The sequence below is a fragment of the Rhincodon typus genome, chromosome 8 (genome assembly GCF_021869965.1).
Source record: "Rhincodon typus isolate 14 chromosome 8, sRhiTyp1.1, whole genome shotgun sequence".
In the NCBI taxonomy this organism is placed as follows: domain Eukaryota; kingdom Metazoa; phylum Chordata; class Chondrichthyes; order Orectolobiformes; family Rhincodontidae; genus Rhincodon; species Rhincodon typus.
The window spans coordinates 56,642,071-56,664,666 of record NC_063339.1 but is presented as its reverse complement, the minus strand read 5'-3'; the positions used below and the strand labels follow the sequence as shown (position 1 = coordinate 56,664,666).

Genomic DNA, 22,596 nt, shown 5'->3' with positions numbered 1-22,596 from the left:
TTTCCCTGTTACACCTGCAAACCAACCTTCTGTGATTTGTGCACAAGGACACCCAGGTACCCCTGCACAGCAGCATGCTGCAATTTTTTACCGTTCAACTAATAATCCGTTTTACTGCTATTCCTACCAAAATGGACAACTTCACATTTATCAACATTGAATTTCATCTGCTGGACCTTTGCCCACTCACTTAAACTATCTATATCACTCTGCAAACTTCCAGAGTCTTCTGCACACTTTGGTCTACCACTCATCTTAGTGTTATCCACAGACTTTGACACACTACACGTGGTCCCCAACTCCAAATCATCTATGTAAATTATAAACAATTGTACTCCCAGTACTGATTCCTGAGGCCACTCGTCACTGTTCGCCAATGAGAAAAGCACTCATTTATTCCCAATCTTTGCTCCCTGTTAGTTAACCAATCCTCGATCCATGCCAATACATTGTTTGTAAAGTCGTGCACTTTTATCTTATGCAGCAGCCTTTTGTGCGGCACCTTGTTAAATGCCTTACATCTGCTGAGTCCCCATTGTCCCCTGTGCTCACAATGTCTTCATAGAATTCCAGTAAATTAGTCGAACATGACCTGCCTTTCATGACCCATGCTGCATCTGCCCAACAGGACAATTTCTATTGCGATGTCTTGCTATTTCTTCCTTGATGATGGATTCAAGCATTTTCCCCACTACGTAAGTTTAAGCTAAGTTGTGTATGATTCCCTATCTTCTGTCCACCACCTTTTTTGAACAGTGGCATCACATTAGCTGTTTTCCAATCTGCTGGAATTGCCCCAGAGTCCAGTGAATTTTGGAAAATTACCACGGGCGTTTTTGCTATTTCTCCCGCCATCTCTTTCGTACCTTTTAGGGTGCATTCCATCAGGGCCAAGAGACTTGTCTACCTTTTAGCCCCATTAGCTTCCCCAACACTACCTCTTCAGCGATAATGATCGTGTCTAGGTCCTCGCCTACCTTAGTCTCCTTGTCATCAATTACTGGCAAGTTATTTGTGTCCTCCACTGTGAAGACTGACAAAATACCTGTTCAATGCCTCAGCCATTTACTCACTTACTTAAATCCCCATTCTCATCCTCTAAAGGACCAATATTTACCTTAGCCACTCTTTTTATATATTTATAGAAACTTTTGCCATCTGCCATTCTGAGCTAGTTTAGTCTCAAACTATCTTACGTTTTTTTGTAGCTTTTTTTGTGGCTTTCTGTTTACTTTTCAAGTTTTCCCAATCTTTTAGTTTCCCATTGGTCTTTGCTGCTTTATGTGCCTTTGTCTTTCAATTTGATAGGCTCCCTTTTTCCTTAGGCATCCATGGCTGATTACCCCTTTTCCTACAGTCCGTCCTTTTCACTGGTATGTACCTTTGCTAAGCACTTTGAAAAATTGCTGTTCCACAACTGTCCCTCCAGTGAGTCTTTGCTTCCAGTCTACTTTAACCAACTCCTCCTTCATCCTATTGTAGTCACCTCTGTTTAAGCACAGAACCCCAGTATTGGATTTTATCTTCTCACTTTCCACCTGTATTCTAAATACAACCAAGAGGATCCCTAGCTATGAGATCATTAAATATCCCTGTTTCATTACACAGGACCAGATCTAGGATAGCTGCCTCCCTTGTCGCTTCCATACTTTTCAAGAAAGCTATTGCAGATGCATTCAACGAACTGCTCCACAAGGCTGCCTTGACTGACCTGGTTCGACCAATCAACACTTAGATTAAAATCCCCCATGATAATTGTCGTATGATTTTTACAGACATTAGTTATTTCTTTGTTTATTACCCGGCCCAATGTGATAGTATTATTTGGTGGCCTATAGATTACGCCTATCAGTTACGTTTTCTTCTTCGAATTTCTAACTTCCACCCAAATGGATTCAGCCTTGTCCTCCATAGAACCGAAATCATCTCTCTCTGCTGCTCTGATGTCATCCTTAAAAATCAGGGCAACACCACCTCCCTTACCTTCCTGTCTGTCCTTACGAATAGTCTGATACCCCTGGATATTTAATTCCTAGTTGTGACCATCCTGCAACCACGTGTCTGTAATGGCTACTAATTCAAACTCATCAATGATAATTTGTGCCGTTAACTCCTCTACCTTGTCTCAGTATCAAAATCTGGTTGTAGTGTTTTTGGTCAAGGAGTGCCTGATTTGAGTTGGGTGCGAAAGGTGAGGATCAAATTCTATTCATTTTTGAAGCACTATTCCTTCCATTGTCAACAATATTTCCCCAACAGAGAAACATTTACAAAAACTGTAGTTTAACTATTTGTCTTTAGGAGATTGGATGTGTCCTGTGAATAAAGGTGAAGATAAGAAAAAGAAAGATGCCAACAGGGAGGATGAAGATGGAAATGAACCAAAGGGAGATCCTGAAATGGCTCCATTATATTTGAAGAGATTGTTGCCAGTATTTGCACAGACGTTTCAACAAACTATGTTGCCATCCATCAGGTATATTTTTCAAATTGGTTATGAGATTTCTCGTTTTATGTCATGAGCATTTTGTTTGCAGCTTTTAAGGAAAAATGTAATTGAGTTGTAATTTGATTTATGCTCTAAACCTTAATGATCTTTGCATGTCATTGGAAAGTGGTTTCCCAAAGAGACTGTGTCACTACACTTAAGAAAGTACCTTTTGCTGAATTTTATTTCCCAGGGTCTGGAGGATAACGTTTAGACAAAGAATGGTGTCTTTGTCTTGCTAGAAGCAAATTCCATTGGCTGCATAGTCTCTAATGCACTATTTATTCTTAAATGGTGATCTGCAAAGAGAGAAATTTTGTAAGCTACTTGTGAAAGGCAATGTGAATACCGATAGCAGCCAATTTTGTAATAACAGTCTAAACATCAAGACATTTAACTGTTTAATTTCCACTGTCTAACATTTGCATGAATAAAAAAAGTCAATCAAACTATTTATTCAATTCTAATGTGTTATTTAAAAATAAGTATTTTAACTCAATTTTGCATTTGAATTATTTGACAAATTACGTTGTGATTGGAACCATAGTACAGAATAGTTTTTATCATGCTAGCTTAAAAAACATTTGTGCAGAAGTCTATCCACAGCCTTTATCAATTAAACAATGCATTTGGGGATGCACTGTGGTACTGCTGCCTCAGTGCCAGGGACCTGGTATCGATTCCACCCTTGAAGTGACTGGGAGAATGTGCAAACTCCACACAGACAGTGTCTGCATGGGTTTCCTCCCACAGTCCAAAGATATGTAGGTTGTGTGGATTGGCCATGTTAAATTGCCCATAGTCTCCAGGGTTGTGCCTCCTAGGTGGATTAGCTATAGGAAATGTAGGGGGCTGCTTTTTTTTCCCAAAGAGAGTTGTGCATATACCTATCCATCACAAATTTCATCTTTTTATTCTTTAGTTGGATGAGAGTATCACTGGCAAGACTAGTGTTTATTGCTTATCCCCCAGTTGCCTTCGAGAATGGTGAGCTGCACACTGTCTGAAGCCACATTTTAGATTTGACCAGATGAAGACAATAGATTTCCTTCCTTAAAGGGCATTGATGAACCAGATGGGTTTTTGCAGCTACCTATACAGCTCAGTGATGGTGACCAAGATCTTTTGATTCCAAATGCATGATTTCATCCAAACTGCATCCTGATTGCTGTGTGGTGGAGTTTGAACCCATGTCCCCTTCTCATTACTGGTCCAGTTATGTTACCATTATGGCACAGTCCTCCTGACAGGTTATTGATCTCATCAATTACACTGTACAATGAGTCAGTGTCGAAGGATTGTTTGTGGTGCTAACCTAATTTGATCATATTTAATCAACTTATCACAGAATTTACTCCTCATTATAGTCCGATAGAATTATTTTGGCCTTTATCCAAGTCTCGGTAGTTGAGCTGAATAATCTTTACAAGTTTATAGCCTTCTTCTGCCATTGTCCGAATCCTACTCGCCAGAAAACATTCCGATTAACCCCTCTCACTGCAGTGTTTTAAATATTGGATGATCCATTCAGAAAAGGGAAAATTGCTAGGTGAATGAAGTTGTGTGCAAATGTGTGTTAAAACAAAAATAAAATCCGAGCATTTGTATTTCTATCTGTGTTCCAAAAGCCTCATTATGCATGTGGGTCAGTGATTCTTCCATAGCAAGATTGTCCAACATATGGCCTGTGGGTCCTAGTCTGACTGCCATTTGTTTGTATGCTGTTGGCCAAATACCAGCACAAGCTCATGTCCCAGAGGAGTTTACGTACAAATTTCAAGCCGCCATTATCTCAGCGGATAAGAAATGGAAAGCACCACCCTGCATCATTTTGAATTTATCTTTAGATTTGTTGTTTTGTTTTAGCTGTAACCTGCCAGTTTACCCTGACAACTAAGTTTAAAAGAGATGGGGTGTCCAGGGACTCGGCTTGAGCTGCTGAGATTGGGTTGGTGACAACAACTACTATCAGGAATTGGGGTGGAACAGTCTAGAAAATGGTGGCAACCACTGCAAAGAGATGAAGAAAGGGAGAAATGGAAGGTGAAGCAGAAAGACGAGACTGGGAGAGACCCGCTGGTCCGTACCATCATCCTCTTCCCACCTACCGCCACTATCCCATTCCCTATAGTCTTGCCTCCATCTCCCGCCCACTCAACTTCTCATCAAGGCATTACTGCCTTGTGATTTTAAAACAAAATTGAAAAATAGTCCCTCGTGCAAACAGGTTGGACACCTGTTAAATTGCTGTTTCAGTGATGTCTCCACTGAGCATATGGCAGCTGGAATTTGTACATAACAACTCCTCCAGGCCATGAGCTTGTCCAAGGGATTTGGTTACCAGTGTACCCAAAATAAATCCTCACCCTCAACAACTTCTCTTTCAATTCCTCCCACTGCCTACAGACAAAGGGGGTGGCCATGGGTACCCGCATGGGCCCAAGCTATGCCTGCCTCTTTGTCGGTTACGTGGAACAATCCCTCTTCAGTACCTACACTGGGCCTAAACCCCACCTCTTCCTCCGTTACATTGATGACTGTATCGGCGCCGCCTCGTGCACCCACGAGGAGCTCGAACAGTTCATCCACTTCACCACCACCTTCCACCCCAACCTTAAGTTCACCTGGACCATCTCTAATACCTCTCTCTCCTTCCTGGACCTCTCTGTCTCCATTTCCGGCAACCACCTAGAAACCAATATCCATTTCAAGCCCACCGACTCCCACAGCTACCTAGAATACACCTCCTCCCACCCACCTTCCTGCAAAAATGCCATCCCCTATTCCCAATTCGTTCGCCTCCGCCGCATCTGCTCCCAGGATGAGGCATTCCACTCCTGTACATCCCAGTTGTCCTCGTTTTTCAAGTACTGCAACTTGCCCCCGTCAGTGGTCGAGAACGCCCTCGACCGTGTCTCCCGCATTTCCCCGCAACTCATCCCTCACACCCCTCCCCGCAATAACAATCAAAACAGAATCCCCCTCATCCTCACGTACCACCCCACCAACCTCCGGATCCGACGCATCATCCTCCGACACTTCCGCCATCTGCAATCCGACCCCACCAGCAAATACATTTTGCCCTCCCCACCCTTATCTGCTTTCCGTAGGGACCACTCTCTCCGGGACTCCTTTGTCCACTTCATACTCCCCTCCAGCCCCATCTAAACCTGGCACTTTTCCCTGCGACCGCAGGAAGTGCTACACCTCCCCCCTCACCCCCATCCCAGGCCCCAAGAAGACTTTTCACATCAAGCAGATGTTCACCTGCACATCTGCTAATGTGGTATACTGCATCCGCTGTTCCCATTGTGGCCTCCTCTACATCGGGGAAACCAAGCAGAGGCTTGGGGACCGCTTTGCAGAACACCTACGCTCGGTTCGCACTAAACAACTGCACCTCCCAGTCGCGAACCATTTCAACTCTCCCTCCCATTCCGCAGACAACATGTCCATCCTGGGCCTCCTGCAGTGCCACAACGATGCTACCCGAAGGTTGCAGGAACAGCAACTCATATTCTGCTTGGGAACCCTGCAGCCCAATGGTATCAATGTGGACTTCACAAGCTTCAAAATCTCCCCTCCCCCTACCGCATCCCAAAAGCAGCCCAGCTCGTCCCTGCCTCCCTAACCTGTCCTTCCTCCCACCTATCCCCTCCTCCTACCTCAAGCCCCAGCCCCACCCCCACCCCCATCTCCTACCTACTAACCTCATCCCGCCCCCTTGACCTGTCCGTCCTCCCTGGACTGATCTATCTCCTCCCTATCTCCCCACCTACACTCACCTTTACTGGCTCCATCCCCGCCTTTTTGACCGGTCTGTCTCCTCTCCACCTATCTTCTCCTTTATCCATCTTCTATCCGCCTCCCCCTCTCTCCCTATTTATTTCAGATCCCCCTTCCCCTCCCCCATTTCTGAAGAAGGGTCTAGGCCCGAAACGTCAGCCTTCCTGCTCCTGTGATGCTGCTTGGCCTGCTGTGTTCATCCAGCTCTACACCTTGTTATCTCTAAATCTCGCACTGGCTTTTTTACACTTGCAGAAAGCAAATCTCACAAGCCTGTAGTGAGTAGTGTGTGTATATATATACTGACCTCTACATTTCCAATTTGAGCACTTCCAGCTCAAAACCGTTTTTAGCTGGAAAATATGCACACAATGCACAGTTCAAGCAGAAATTGCTGTTTATAGTAGGAAGGTGAAGGAGAACTGCATCTCTCTTTTGTTTCTGAGGAAGCTTCTTATTTGGTTGTGTACTTCATGTTGGGTTTTTGTCTTTTGATGCAGAAATAAACACCAATATCATCAATTACTGTAATTCAAGTACACAAATTTTAACCATGCTGCAACTTGTAACATTTCTCAGACATATTTTACCTTGCTCTCACTATTTACTCTTCTGGGTTTTTTTAAAAAGTGCTTTTCTAAGTTTCCAAGAAATATTTGATTTTCTTTCCCATCATCCATTTTAAACTGAGACAAAAAATTGACTGAAGATTTTCAGTCAGGTTAAAGGAAAGCAGATGCAAAGATATTTTTGTGAAATCTATTTGTGCTTCTGTCTTCAGATGTTCCTGAATTTTTGCTTATATTAATTACTTAGGTACTGATCACAATGTAATTTATTCAAATTACCAGCATTCTGAAATGCAGTTCATAAATTGTGTAAATTAAGTTAAATTTAAGCTCAATAATAACACATTATGAAGCCTTCGCTTGATCATCATGCGTAATATTCAACTCAGTTCTTTAAAATTCACTTTTAGTATGTCCATTTCTGGTGTATCTATATTGAAAAGAATAACTTGCACCAAAATACATTTAAAGTAGTCCAATGAATTGTAAGAATTATATTTTGTTGATGTTATCTGTCCCCAAATTGAACTTGATAATTTTCCCTGGACTTGTTATTCAGCTCACTATCCCTATTATGCAATCATCAATGTTTATTTTCCCGTTTTTAATTTCTAGGAAGGCTAGTCTGGCTCTTGTTCGAAAGATGGTACACTATTGTTCTGAAGCACTTTTGAAGGAAGTATGTGATTCGGATGCTGGCCACAACCTGCCTACAGTGCTGGTAGAAATTACAGCTACAGTCCTGGATCAAGAGGTCAGGCTTCATAGTAAAAATAAAACAAAAAAAATTACTTAAGGCAGCATGTCAGTGCTGCAGGTTCTGTGTTTTATATTGGATGTTTAGCTGTATCCTGGCAGCCTTTTCAAAATGCAAACTGATAAGTACAATTGACCAGCACTGAAACTGGCCATTTGAGGCAGTCAATTTAAACTAAAACCTTTTGTCTGTTCTAGGTGTTTTTATACAGTGGGATAGTTTTTGAAGTATGACTAACATATAGTTGTGAAAGTTCACATATGGTAGTAAATTGAAATGCTAGATACTCCGCTGCACCAGCATATTTTGAAGACACTGGTTTTAATTTTAAGAATAGCCCAGTTAATATGCTTAAAAGCTTTGTTACAAAAATCAATGGCATCTTTCAAAACACTGTTTCACAGTTGTACTTTTTTCTTAAGTATCCACTATAGTGTGAGCCTTTTAAAATGCAACATAAAGCACAAAAATGTTGCCTGTGGGACTTGTAAAATATTGATGCTTCAGAAGACAGCAGTGAAATAACTACTAATTCAGTGTGAGGTCTAGCAAAGTGCAGTAACACTGTTAAAATTTGGAGATAAAATTTGATTTTTGCCTGCTGATTATCTCTTGGCTCTTTTCTATGCATCCATTTTATCACAGCGAACTGTTAAATTAAGATGTGACTATTGCAGATCCGTCTAGTGATTGGGCTAGGTTTTAGCTAGTCTGATCACTTACCTCAGCTGTATCCAGGGAAACCTGATAGATCATGTGACTGCATGGTAGTGACCAAATTACATGCCCCAAAATTTGTCCAGCTCCCTTAAAATTTCTCCTTCTGGTTGCTTTAATGAAAGATAAGTGATATTGGGCTTTTTGTTGCACATGAACCTTGACTGTGTTTGTTGGAAGGTGTCCTATCAAGAAGGACCAAAACAGAGGCTAATCCTCTCCTTGATCATCCCATGTATATTTCCAGTTATTCCTGCAAGTTAACAATTGAGTGATAACTGCAGTTTATTTTCTTCCTTTGCCCAAGATTGAAGCTAAGACCAATCAGTGTTATTTCTGGTACCACGGCTGACAACAGCATGACTTGGCTTTCCAGGCTGGAGGCTTTGGAGCTAACTCTCCAAACCTCTTTGCCTCTACCTCTCTTAATCAAGGAGACGTGCTTTAAAATGTTAGGTCATCTGTCCTGGTATCCCATGTGGCTTTGTCAGATTTGATTTCAAAGAAGTTATTCAATAAATACATGTTAGTTTTGATAATTTGTGTAGTTGAGTAGCAAAGTCATTTTGTGCCTTTTGAAAAAAACTGAACCGGGGGTGGGGGGGTGCGGGGGGGAGAGAGAGCGAGAGAGAGAGACTACTATTTTGCACTGGTTTTTATGATCCTGTACGTGGTTGAAACAGGACATTCAGTTCCAGTGTGCCTTTAATTTGCTGGTCACTGAGTAAATTGCTTGTTCTGTACTGAAGGAGATGAGAAAAATCTATTTGAAAACTTAACAATAATTTAGATTTAAACTTAAATTATGATGCTGCAAGCTGATATTTCCTTTTTATGTAGGATGATGATGATGGCCACTTACTGGCTTTGCAGATCATAAGGGATCTGGTAGACAAAGGAGGTGACCTATTTCTGGACCAACTTGCAAGGCTTGGTGTAATCAACAAAGTGTCCACCCTGGCAGGACCATCTTCAGATGATGAAAATGAAGAGGATTGCAAGCCTGATAAGGTGTGCAAGGTCTTTATTAATAACAGATTTTCATAGCAAATTGATTTTCACTCAAAGTTTACTGTTGCAATATCATTCTTGCTAAATGACAACCACTATGCATACAAGTACTGCTCAACTGAAACAGTTCATGCTGTTTCTCACGATAGTAGTGCTGTCATTTTATTTTCTGGTAATTTCCAAATTCTGTACTTCAAGACTGTGAGCAGAATTGAAGTGACAACAGCTCGGTTCCACAAAATTTGCATGTAATAACTGACATCTCTGCGAAGGTGAGAAGTAACTCTAGCCATTATACCTTTGAACAACATTTTAAATTATGAATAATCTTTTTATAATTTAACCCATCACCTGACACATCTGTTGATTTATACTACAGATTATATTGAACTTTTTTTGTTCTATAGCATTCTAACTTTCCCTACATGCTGAGATTTTGAGTTTCCATTTCCATGTGGTGAGGATTATGAAGCTCTTTTATATCCAGAACAGATCTTTTACTTCCTCGACCTAGAGCAGTGGTTAAAATGTGGTTTGTGATTCTCAAGATGAGGATTTTAGAGTCACAAACTCCAAGGCAGGTTTTATTTTTATATGACAACCACCAATGTTAACCATCAGACTCATGTTTAATTTTAATTCCAAATGTTTATTAATTGATCTGCAATGGTGAGATTTGAATCCATATCACCAGCACATTAACCTGACTCTCTGGATTACCAGTCCAGTACAATGCCACTGCACCACTACCACCACCTCCCCCAGGAAAAGCTGATGAATATTTTTATCAACCTGCTGAAGCTCATGTCTTGGATGGGGAGGGCTTGAACCCAGGCTTTCTGGCCAAGAAGTAGGGACACTGCCACTGTACAGTAAGTGTCTTTGGAATAGCTGCTGTTGAGCATGGACTGATTACACACAGATGAGTGTACCCTTTAAATCCTCTTTATTTTTTGTTTGTGGATGTAATTGACTTGTTTACTGGGGCAGGATTGGTGCTGCAAAGAAAGTATCTTGTGAAAGGGTAATCCTTTTCTTTAGAACTGCTGCCTTTTCATTGGCTTCCCCAATTCATTGGTCAATTCCAAACCAATATAAAGCCATATCCTGGGTTTTGAGATAGCATTATAGCAGCTGTCTCTTCTGTCTTTGCAATAGCCAAAGCTTGTGCAAATCAGTTTAAACGTAAGATGTACATAGTGTTATAAAATGCTTAGCAAAAATATTGACCCAAAAGTATTTGTAGGGAAGGAAAAGCTTTTATGACTATATGACACTGATTTTCTGTTGTACATAACTAAAACGCTATTATGGAAACTGTCATAAAACCATCTGGTTCTATGTACTTCATAGTCATGCATGTCACGTATCTTGTATATGCAGAAATGAAACTTCGGGAAAATTATGTAGCTAAGAATGATCGAGTTAATTGTGTGAGAGTCCAATTTACAATGTAGCATTCATAAAGCATTAAATTTTAAGAGGTTACTGCAAGAATGTAGCTGCTTGAAATACCTTTTGCATTATGGTGACTAGGCAAGCTGCTTGGAGTCTGCCCTATGACCAACTGATGTATGCGCACACAGTCCAACCACCTACCAATACACACATTCACACGCAAAAATCTAAGGCATCAAAATTGGATCACAATAGGGACAAAAGTTGATTAAGATTCAAACCATTTCTTTTGCATAACACTATCAAAAAAGGCATATCATTTATATTTAGATTTCTTCTTGCGTAGATGCCTCTATTCCAAAGTGAAGAGAGCTCTGAACGAGCGTAACACTAAAAAGCAAAATATTGAAAAAGCTGAAATCCTGTGTGAACATTTTGGGCAACTAACATCTTGAGAAACTAATTCTGGAAGTGTTGCTGTATATCATAATTAATGGCACCGAGAGAGAAACTGTTTTTAAATGAGCAGCACTGTTGAAACTTTCTTTGAGCATTTACCATGTACGAAGTGTTAATTCTTGTTTGTAAACACCATACTATTTTGGTTGCAATGAAGTATAACATAGTAGAATTCAATAATTTGGTTTTATCTGTATTTAAACTGGCTGAAATAGTGTATGCAAATTGTGAATTTGCTAAAGCAAATGCTGCTGCAGTTCTATCGATAATTGGTCAGTATTGTTGTTACTGGTATCTGAGGATTTAAGATTTCAGCTCTTGTTGCAAGTCAGTGTGGCTTCACCGTTGTAACTAACTGTAACTTCTTTTCAGGATGATGAGCCTCAAGAAGATGCCAAAGAAATTCAACAAGGCAAGCCATATCATTGGAGAGATTGGTCTGTCATCCGAGGAAGAGATTGTTTGTACATCTGGAGTGATGCAGCTGCCTTAGAGTTGTCAAATGGTAGTAATGGATGGTTTCGATTCATCTTGGATGGGAAATTAGCCACCATGTATTCTAGTGGAAGTCCAGAAGGTGGCTCTGACAGCTCAGGTAAAGTGTGTGTATCCAAAACACAATTGAGTATAGAGGTTCTCAGATGGCTCAGTGAGCTCGTATTGTGATTTTTGTACAGAGCCGTGCAGGTAAACAATGTCCCATATTTGACTCATTGAGCAAAAATTTACAAGCGCTTTGTTGATTTGGTTTGCAGATGGGAGGAGCCTGTGAAATGTGTCACGTTGGCTGCTTGCCTGCTTTGTCAGAAATTCTATAGGGACGGGCAAGGCCAAGGGTGGCCCACTCTCACTTGCCTCAATTGAACTCCTTGAAGGTGTGCACCTATCTGTCTTTTGGTTAACTTATAGCTATTCCCAACCTTGGATTCTCGACAACAGGCAATTTTATCCTACACTTTTGCTAAAACTATGTTTTTCAGTGAGGCAGTATATTCCCATTGATGTTTTTGCCGCTGGGAAGAAAATCCTATCCTTAGACTCCTCCTTGTCAGCATAAGTAGAATAGGCTGCTACGTTGAACTTCGTTTATTGCAGGACAGGGAAGGTAAAATGTAAACTAGAGCTTCATGTTCTGATTACCTGTTGGGTCGTGCTGAACAAGCAAATATGGTCACGGATTGGTCTTGCACGTGGCCCCTGTGAATAGCAAAGCAATATTCTGAGGTTTAAAAGTGAAGAACGACAAATCAGTGTTCATGAGTTGCTTTTTTTGTTCGTGTGTGTGTGTGTGTGTGTGTGTGTGTGTGTGTTCATGTTTCCTTTTGGTTAGCCATAGGTCATCTGGCCTTTGCATTATAGTCAACTGGCAGATTTATCCCACGCTTCTCTAAGCTAATATTTTCACTTGACTCCAGGAAACAATAACATTTTGTGTAAATAGTGGGTTTTTTGTTTCCTTTTTGTTGGCATGTTCCTGGGTTCTGCTTAATACTATCTTTCATATTACATTGCAACTAAAATAAGAGGCAACTTAAATAAACAAGTCAATGTTTAATTATTTTGTGGGCCAATGTGTTGTGTAAACATTAATGTGTAACATGGATTCAAGCTGGAAGACTGCTACAAAGTAACAAATATTTTAATATCCTGTTTGGGGTTTATAGTGCAAAGGATTAAGGTATTTATTTAACCATTATTAATAGCATTGAATTGCTATTTGCAACAGTAATAAATTTCTGATAGCTGTGTGAAATAATTTTGACTATCTATATGTGACAGAAAGCAGAAGTGAATTCTTGGAAAAGTTGCAACGGGCTCGAAGTCAAGTCAAACCAGCAACTACCAGCCAACCCATTCTGACTGCACCTGGACCAACAAAGCTTACTGTAGGTAACTGGTCCCTTACCTGCTTAAAAGAAGGAGAAATTGCAATACACAATTCTGATGGTCAACAGGCTACTATATTGAAGGAGGATCTCCCTGGATTTGTGTTTGAGTCCAATAGGGGGACCAAGCATTCGTTTACTGCAGAAACATCACTTGGTAAGGATACAGGTGAAATTGTAGAACGCGATATTAAAATATTTTTAGCTTTCCTACATGATAACAAAGCTTGCAGTCCTTTTTGGCTGGTCCTGTGATTGTAAAATGCATAAATGCAAGCCATCATAGAGTCAGAGCTGTACGGCATGGAAATACCTTTCAGTCCAAATTGCCCATCTAGTCCCATTTGCCGGCATTTGGCCTTTCTATTCGTGTACCAATCCAGGTGCCTTTTAAACGTTGTAATTGTATCAACCTCCACCGCTTCCTGTGGCAGTTCATTCCATACACGCACCACCTTCTGTAAAGGTTGCCCCTTAGGTCCCTTTTAAATCTTTCCCCCTCACCTTAAATGTATGACCTTGTGTTTTGGACTCCGCTACCCTGGGGAAAAGACAGCGGCTGTTCACTCCGTCTGTCCTTCATGATTTTATAAACTTCTTTAAGGCCAATCCTCACCTGCTGATCCTCTAGGTAAAATAGATCCAGCCTATTCAGCCACCCAGAGTCATACAGCATGGAAACAGACCCTTCTGTCCAACCAGTCCATGCTGAATATAATCCGAAACCAAACTGGTCCCACCTGCCTGCTCCTGGCCCATATTCCTCCAAACCTTTCCTATTCATGTACTTATCAAAGTGCCTTTTAAACGTTGTTCCCACATCCACCACTTCTTCAGGAAGTTCATTCCACACGCTAACCACCCTCTGTGTAAAAACTTTGCCTCTGTCTTTTTTTAAATCTCTCTCCTCTCACCCTAAAAATGTGCCTCCTCGTCTTGAAATTCCCTATCAGCTGCCATCAACTCTATCTATACCTCTCATTATTTTATAAACTTCTATCTGGCCACCGCTCAATCTCCTACACTCCAATGAAAAAGGTCCCAACATATCCAGCCTTCCATACCTGGCAATGTCCTGGTAAATCTCTTCTGAACCTTTTCCAGCTTGATAATATCCTTCCTGTAACTGGGCGACCAGTATTGAACACTGTATTCGAGAAGAGGCTTCACCAACGTCCTGTACAATCTCAACATAACGTCCCAACTCCTATATTCGATGTGCTGACCAATGACGGCAAGCATACCAACTGCCTTCACTATCCTGTCTCCCTGTGGCTTTGCTTTCAAGGAACTGTGAACCTTCACTCTAAGTAGTCTTTGTTCAGCAACATTCCTCAGGACCTTACCATTGCCTTTCCAAAATGCAGCACCTCACCTTTATCTGAATTAAACTCCATCTGCCACTCTGGCCCACCTGCCCAATCTGATCAATGTCCCATTGTACTCTGAGGTCACCTTCTTGGCTGTCCACAACACCATCAATTTTGGTGTCATCTGCAAACTTGCTAACCATATCTCCTATATTCGCATCCAAATCATTTATATAAATGACCAAAAGCAGCGGACCCAGCACCAATTTTTGTGGCACAACGTTGGTCACAGGCCTCCTGTATGAAAAGCAACACCCTTTCTCCACCCTTTGTTTGCTACCTTTGAGCCAGTTCTGTTTCCAAATGGCTAGTTTTCTTTGGATTCCATGTGATTTAACCTGGCTAACCAGTCTACCATGTGGAACCTTGTCAAACGCCTTACTGAAGCCCATGAGAAGAAGAATAAGTTGATTTAAAGCTTATCTTTTGTTTTCAAGGATCAGAATTTGTAGCCGGCTGGACTGGTAAAAGGGGTAGAAAGCTGAAATCAAAACTGGAGAAAACTAAACAGAAGGTAAGTTTGCACTCAGTTTCAAATATGATTGAAATTATTTATTAACATGAAAGACACTGACCAGTTATGATTAACATGAGCTTTTTATTAATCCATACTTCAATGAAGCCATTAAAATTAGGGATGCTCAAGAGGTCAGAATTATTAGGAGCATGGATATCTTGGAGCATTGTGAAATTGGTTACAGAGGGGCTACGTAGTGGAATGATTTGAAAACAAAGATAATTCAAAATGAGACCTTGCTTGCTGGAGGCAAGTGTAGTTCCTTAAATGCTTAGATGACAGGTGAACATGCCTTGGTTCAAGTTAAGACTTAGGCAGCACTACTGAAATTCAGTAGCAGCAGTGCATACCATCTACGTTGTAGAAGTTCACCAAGGCTCCTTCCATAGTCACAGCGCCTACCATCTAGAAGGACAAGGGCAGCAGATGCATGGGAACACCATGATCTGCAAGTTCCATCTGGGACACTGCCCATCCTGACTTGGAATTATATCGTGGTTCTTTCAGTGATGCTGGGTCAAAATCCCGAAACTCCCTCCCTAACAGCATTGTTGGTGTACCTACACCAGCTGGATTGCAGTGGTTCAAGAAAGCAGCTCGTGGCCAAATTCTCAAGGGCAGGTAGGATAGGAAATAAATTCTGGTCCAAACAGCGACGCCCATATTTCATGAATAATATTTAAAAAATGTGTTACCAGCTGCACAGGCTTGAGTTCTGGGTTTCAGTTTTCAGCAGCACCTTGAATCGCTGAGGTATATCTGTGGGGCAGAAACCATGTGGATAGCACATTCAGTGAGGCAGTCACACTGCAAGTTAGGGGCAAGCAGGTAGAGAATGGGTGACCACCATACAAGCCCTGACTAGTTAGTTTGCCAATTTGACAGTGACCCACTTGCCTGATTGTTTCCTGTTGTTAGCAAATCATCTTTCCATGCCATTACTCACAATACCCAGGTGCTTTTACCTCGTGGCATAACTTATCTAATTAAATAGAAATATATTATTTTTGATTTTGAAAGAATTTTTAACTAATTTTTCTTCGCAGGTGAGAACCATGGCCAGAGATTTATATGACGATCATTTTAAGGCTGTGGAAAGTATGCCTCGAGGTGTGGTGGTCACATTGCGTAACATAGCTACACAACTTGAGAGTGCATGGGAGCTTCATGCTAATAGACAAGTAAGTAAAATTCAAATGTTGGAACACATGGATTGGAGATTGACAGACTTGTCTCTGTTGTATATAATATTGGCTGGTAAATATTGCTGTTGCTTTTCAGAGCACTTTAATTGAAATTGAAACATAATTCAGGTATTTGTCAAACTTTGCTGTTGGGGCTTTTTGTCATTGGCAGTTCAGTGGCAGTCTATCCAAATACGTGCTGTGCTATGAAAACATCCATAGGATATTGATAATGGGATGTCTGTTTCAGGGCGCGGCTTGTGTGACCAGTTGCTCCAAGCTTTGTGGTTAATTGATTAAAATCTACTGACCCATGGTCAGTAATGTGAATGCCCTTCATTGTCAGCACCCTGTATGCTATGGGGCTCACTTTAAATTCACCCGATTCCCCTAGATTGCTATCTCTAACTTATTGTAGTTAGAAGGATGATATGAATAAATTATGGTGAGCATTCTGAAGAACTGTCGAGACTCCATTATGATGAAATTGTCAGTTCTTGTTCTTTTGCGTCATCCTTAGGAACATTTAGAGGAAGAAGAGAGATTGAAATAGTGGATGAGGAATTGAATTTGCGTGTCTCAATAGGAAGAGACATTGTTGATTCTTTCTGGATCCTCCACTTCCCCTTTTGTCCCATAAGCTTCCCCCAAAAGAGAGTCTCAAGGTTTTTCTACAGATAATTGCACTGTGTTGGGCTGCATTCTCCTTGTATAATAGTTACAGTGATGCAGTTCCGTCAGAGTTTTAGTATAATGTGTGAAGACAGGTAAGAAAAGCAGCTATGTAAAATGAGACTTTGAGTAAAATGAAAGCATGCAAAGATACCTATGAAGGACTACCTGAAAATCAAGACTGGGTGGGAGCATTGAAAATAACTCTGTTGCCTCAAATTGTTACAAAAGCCCTGTAATAACTATGCTGAAGTAATGTAACAGTGAATCACAGGCATGCTAAGTTTGGTGCATATTTGAAAAATTTAGGTAGGTCATTTTACCATAGCCAAAAAGGTAATGTTTTGAGTTGGCAATAATTACTTTGACCATTGATGTTCACCTGTAGTGGGACATTGCATAACCCATGTAATGCTTCCCTCTTTCAGAAGTACTATCCCATCTTCATTGATGAACATTTATTTTTCCTGAATTCTACAGAACTATGCAGATGACATTCTTGTGGCTATGTTTTGCATATTGCTGCAAACTTATTTTTTGGTGTGCTACCTCTTCTAAGTTGCTGCAGACTTTTAAATCCTGAAAAAGCATGGAGGTTACTGCTGCACAAGCTATATTAAAGACCAGTGTTTGATGATTAGTTCTTGTTGTCATATTTGTCCAACCTTGCAAACTCTAGCATGTCAGCATGTTTCTTAACAAGCGAAAATCATGCTTCTCTTTTACACTTGGGAGCTTGTTCAAGCGAAAACTTGAAACTAAAATATTACTGATCAACAATAATTGTGAGGGTGGACATTTGCAGAATGGTGAACATTTTGAGATGAATAAGGTGATGTATTTTGTTTTTCAGGGTGTGGATGGAGAGGCTACATGGAGAGATCTAATGAAAACTGCCCTGGAGAACTTGATTGTACTATTAAAGGATGAAAACACAATATCACCGTATGAGATGTGCAGCAGTGGGCTGGTGCAAGCACTTCTTACGGTCCTCAACAATGTTAGTATGAGTTTGTGAAAGAGCCGTTGTTTATTGTGGATCTGTTTTGTAATTTGCGCCATTGACTTATTTTGTTTCGCTCTGTAGAATGTGGACTTAGATGTGAAGCAAGATTGCAGCCAACTAATGGAGCGAATAAATGTCTTCAAAACTGCATTCAGTGAAAATGAAGATGAGGAAAGGTAGGTGGAGATTTTCTTAAGAAATATTTATTTTGTAAACAATTCATTTTAACTTTGTAACAGAGCATTTTCTTTTTAGTCAGCCAGCTGTTGCCCTTGTTCGAAAGCTAATAGCAGTGTTAGAATCTATTGAGAGGCTGCCTCTTCACCTGTATGATACCCCAGGCTCTTCATATAACTTGCAGGTATGAGAGACAATATTTAATGCTGAACTCTATTCTTTTGTTTCCCTACAGCACCAGATGTATTAATCTGTGCATGTAGGATTTTGAAGTTACTCCTTGATATTTATCAAGTTCCACATTTTCTGTGAATAGCATTTTTTTCTTGCATACCAAAGAAATAATATTTGCTGTGTACAATCAATCCTTTATGGAAAAACCTGTAACCCTTTTTGTCATAGCGTGTGGCCTTAAGTGCAAAACATTTTTGAAAAACTGTTAATCTAGTCACTGTGTCGGGTCCAAAAAGGTCTGGGACTATTTGACATTTCAGATTTTCTGCAGTTGTATTCCAAAACACTGGATTCCCTTCTGCTTCAAGCTCCTACCTGACATTAGTTATTACTTTTTAAGCAGAGTTCAAAGTTTAATTCAAATTTAAAAGTAGTCATGTAACACTTATTGCATTTAATCTTGAAGTTGAGGTGCAATTCTACCAGTCTGTTTGGCCTGTTTTTCATCCCTTCAAGATCCTGACAAGAAGACTGAGGTTTAGATTGGAACGTGCTCCTGGGGAAACGTCATTAATAGACAGAACTGGAAGAATGCTTAAAATGGAACCATTGGCCACTGTTGAATCCTTGGAGCAGTATCTTCTTAAAATGGTAAATAACCTGATGTAATGACCCCAAAAGTCAACATAACGAATCAGAGTTGTACAGCACAGAAACAGACCCTGCAGTCCAACTCTTCCATGCCGACCAAATATCCCAAGTTCGTCTAGTCCCATTTGCCAGCATTTGGCCCATATCCCTCTAAACCATTCCTATTCATGTTCCGTTCCAGGTGCCTTTTAAATGTTGTAATTGTACCAGCATCCACCATTTCCTTTGGCAGCTCATTCCATACATGCACCACCCTCTGTGTGAAAAAGTTGCCCCTCAAGTTCCCTTTTAAATTGTTCCCCTCTCATCTTAAATCTGTGCCTTCTAATTTTGGATTCCCCAACCCTGGGAAAAGACCTTGGCTATTCACCCTATCTATGTCCCTCATGATTTTGTAAACCTCCTATAAAGTCACCCCTTGGCCTCCGGTGCTCCTGGGACGATAACCCCAGCCTATGGAGCCTTTCCCCACAGCTCAAACCCTCCAACCCTGGTAGCACCCTTGTAAGTCTTTTTTGCACCCTTTCAAGTTGAAAGGGTCCCTATAGCAGAGAGACAAGAACTGAGCACAGTATTCCAAAAGTGGCCTAACCAATGTCCTATACAACTGCAACATGACCTCCCAACTCCTATACTTGGTGTACTGACCAATTAATGTCTCAAAAGGATATTGAAGAATAAGTGAATATGTAACATATTTTGGTTCTAACTTCAATTTTTTTTTGGTACAGGTGGCAAAACAGTGGTATGATTTTGACAGATCGACATTTGTATTTGTGCGTAAACTACGCGAAGGACAAACGTTTACTTTCAGGCACCAGCATAATTTTGATGAAAATGGAATAATATATTGGATTGGGACAAATGCAAAGTAAGATACAAATTAAGATTTTTTTGAATATGACGTATGTATTTTCTACAAAAAGTTTTTAAATATTTTGTAAATATGTATGTGGGAAATCTCAGTTCTTGAATTAAGGACTTGGCACACCAGTTGTTTACTTGGGGAAGGTTTGCTCACTGAGTATTTTTGGACAAAGTGCCTCAAATGTTTTGTGCATTTGACCATTTTCCTCCTCCATTTTCCAAGAATAGAAGGTTTTGTAAGGCTATTTTGATTGTGAGACACTGTCTGTCTGCATGATTTCCTGTGCTCGTTGCAAGTATACCTGACCTGAGGCTAATCTTGGAAGTTCCTTGTAATAATCACGCTTCTTTCAGTTTTGCAACAGCAAGTGAGTGTAAGTCATGTGCTGCACTGTTTGGAAACCTCCATCCAAATTGTGACTTGCAGCTGATGAAAATTTTATCCATCATTTGAATACTGTCTTACCGTATAATGTATAATTTGCAGCAGCTGCTCTGTCTTGTGAGTGGTATGTTTGCTTTTGAATGAGGCTGTTTACTTTGGAAAACCTGATTTTGAAGAGGCAATTGATTTGAAGTGTATTAGTTAAATTATAGTAGAATAATTTTCAGAGTCATGGTGATATGACTTAAGTAATATGGGTAACAGGAATAATGATCTGTAAATAAAACAACCACAATTATAGGATATTTGTTGAATTTGTTTTTTATTTAAGAATCCTAATGTTGAATTGCAGAACTGCATATGAGTGGGTGAATCCTGCAGCTTATGGCTTGGTGGTTGTAACATCTTCAGAAGGGAGGAATTTGCCATATGGACGGTTGGAAGATATTTTGAGTCGTGACAGTTCAGCCCTTAATTGCCACACGAATGATGATAAGAATGCTTGGTTTGCAATTGATCTTGGCCTTTGGGTGATCCCATCAGCTTATACTTTACGACATGCTCGTGGTTATGGTCGGTCTGCTCTGCGGAACTGGGTTTTTCAAGTTTCTAAAGATGGACAAAACTGGACAACTCTCTACACTCATGTCGATGATTGCAGCTTGAATGAGCCAGGGTGAGTCAGCAGGGTTAGGATAAATTACAATCAAACACTAATATAACAATATAAAGAATATGGAAATTGCAACTGTCACGTTTTAATGAATTACTTAGATAGATAATGCAAAGCAGGTACATTGGCACTACTCTGTACTGGTGTCCTCTACACTGACAGTATCCTGATACCACGTGCCTGTACTACTCAATAATTAGGAGCATAGCAGATCACTCGGCTCTTCAAGCTCGCTCCACCATTCGATCTGAATTTCACCTCCAATCTGCATCCCTGCTTAAAAGATTCCCTAACTCTTATTTTAAATAGCCATTTGTTTTTTAATTAGGGACCCCTAAAAGAGAAATCCTTTCCACAAATGCTTTGTCAAGTTCTCTGAGAATCTTGCATGTTTCAGTCAAGTTGTCATTTACTCTTTTGAACTCCAATGGATACAATTATGACCAGTCGAGCTTTTCCTCATAAGATAGCCTGCCCATCCCAGGTGGGAATCAAACTTTCTCAAAACTCCCTCCAATGCATTTACATCTTGCAATACCACATCTGAAGTACTGTGTATTTAAAGTGTCGCCTAGTGTTACCCTCACAATTTTTTTTAAAAAAGCATTCTTTGTTTTCCTAATAACTTGCTGTGCTTTCAGCTACCTTTTTGCAATTCATACGTGAGGACATACAGGTCCCTCTGCATCTCCAAACACTGCAATGTCTCGCCATTCACACTTCTTGCCAAAATTTACAAGTTCTCATTTGACCTACATTTCACTCAATTTGCGGATCTTTAGCGTTACCTATGTGCTTTTGTAGCTGTCTTATGCCATCTTCACAATTTAATCTCCTACTTATGGTGGTGGAAAATTGCACAGGTATGTCCTGCTAATAAAAAGGTGGACACATCCAACTTGGTCAATTACAGTCCCATCAACTGGTTAGAGTTATGCCTCCATAATGAAAGAAGGTTCTCGTTGGAAACCAGTGAGCCCCCAGGACATTGCAGGAATTGCTCTGTGAAGAGCTCCAGAGCCAACCCTTTTTTTTTTTTTTGCTGAAGTCCCCACAATCACTATTAGTATTATTAGATCTGAAGCCTGGAATTCTGTAGTGCATAACACATCTGCTGACTCTCTAAAGCCTGTCAACTATTTCCAAGGCACAAGTCTACCACCTGAGAGTTCTGCTTTAAATCACATGCCATTTTGTAACTATAATCACTGTTCCTTCATTTGAATTAAAATTCTTAAACTCTTTTCCATCCTGCCAGTACTGTAGTTGTGCTTATGGCACATGGATTGCAGCAGTTCAAGATGGTGGTCATGGGCAGTAGATGCTAGCAATAGGAGTGACGCATACATCCACAAGTGAATGCAATGTGTCCCATTTAATGTGGAGCCTCCAATTATTGGAAGCAGGCTGTCACCATTACCTCTTGTCTGGGTTTCCATAATTTCAACAGCTCTATCAAATTGTCCCTTAATTTGCTTCTTTGTCCCACCGCTCACCAGATTTTTATTTGTGCAAGCTTGTCTTGCATATTGCTTTAGTGATATATATATATCATTTTTTATTAATGTTTTTTAAATATCAGTGGACTAGTGAATTTGTGCTCTTTATTTCTGTTTTCCTAGTTTCTTTCCTGTAGTTTGCAGCCCAAAGCATCTCCCAGCTCTCGTGGACTTCTGTATGGAAGTACAGCTTGATTTTCATATTGTATGCTCAATACTCCATTTTTTTTTAAACAGTTTAAATACTTGAGAAATTACTCTCCGTGTCTTGTCTGGTGAACTTAAAGCCTCAAATCTCTCTCTTCTTCCACTTTATCTGGTATTCCCTCATTTGGCAAAGGTTTTTCTAA

The 22,596-nt window shown here is 40.4% G+C and overlaps 1 protein-coding gene across 1 annotated transcript in view; it reads left to right on the top strand.

Moving 5' to 3' along the window:
• Positions 1–22,596, top strand: part of hectd1 (HECT domain containing 1) — a gene marked incomplete at its 5' end in the record, with an annotated part of 61,972 nt that overhangs the window by 8,746 nt on the left and 30,630 nt on the right. Inside the window, 13 exons of the mRNA XM_020531345.2 lie at positions 2,302–2,476; positions 7,459–7,597; positions 9,158–9,328; positions 11,558–11,780; positions 12,965–13,228; positions 14,879–14,955; positions 16,005–16,139; positions 17,668–17,814; positions 17,902–17,996; positions 18,076–18,181; positions 18,688–18,822; positions 19,554–19,693; positions 20,427–20,750. Of these exons, the coding sequence (XP_020386934.2) occupies positions 2,302–2,476; positions 7,459–7,597; positions 9,158–9,328; positions 11,558–11,780; positions 12,965–13,228; positions 14,879–14,955; positions 16,005–16,139; positions 17,668–17,814; positions 17,902–17,996; positions 18,076–18,181; positions 18,688–18,822; positions 19,554–19,693; positions 20,427–20,750 (2,131 nt within the window). The remainder of the gene's footprint in view (positions 1–2,301; positions 2,477–7,458; positions 7,598–9,157; positions 9,329–11,557; positions 11,781–12,964; positions 13,229–14,878; positions 14,956–16,004; positions 16,140–17,667; positions 17,815–17,901; positions 17,997–18,075; positions 18,182–18,687; positions 18,823–19,553; positions 19,694–20,426; positions 20,751–22,596) is intronic.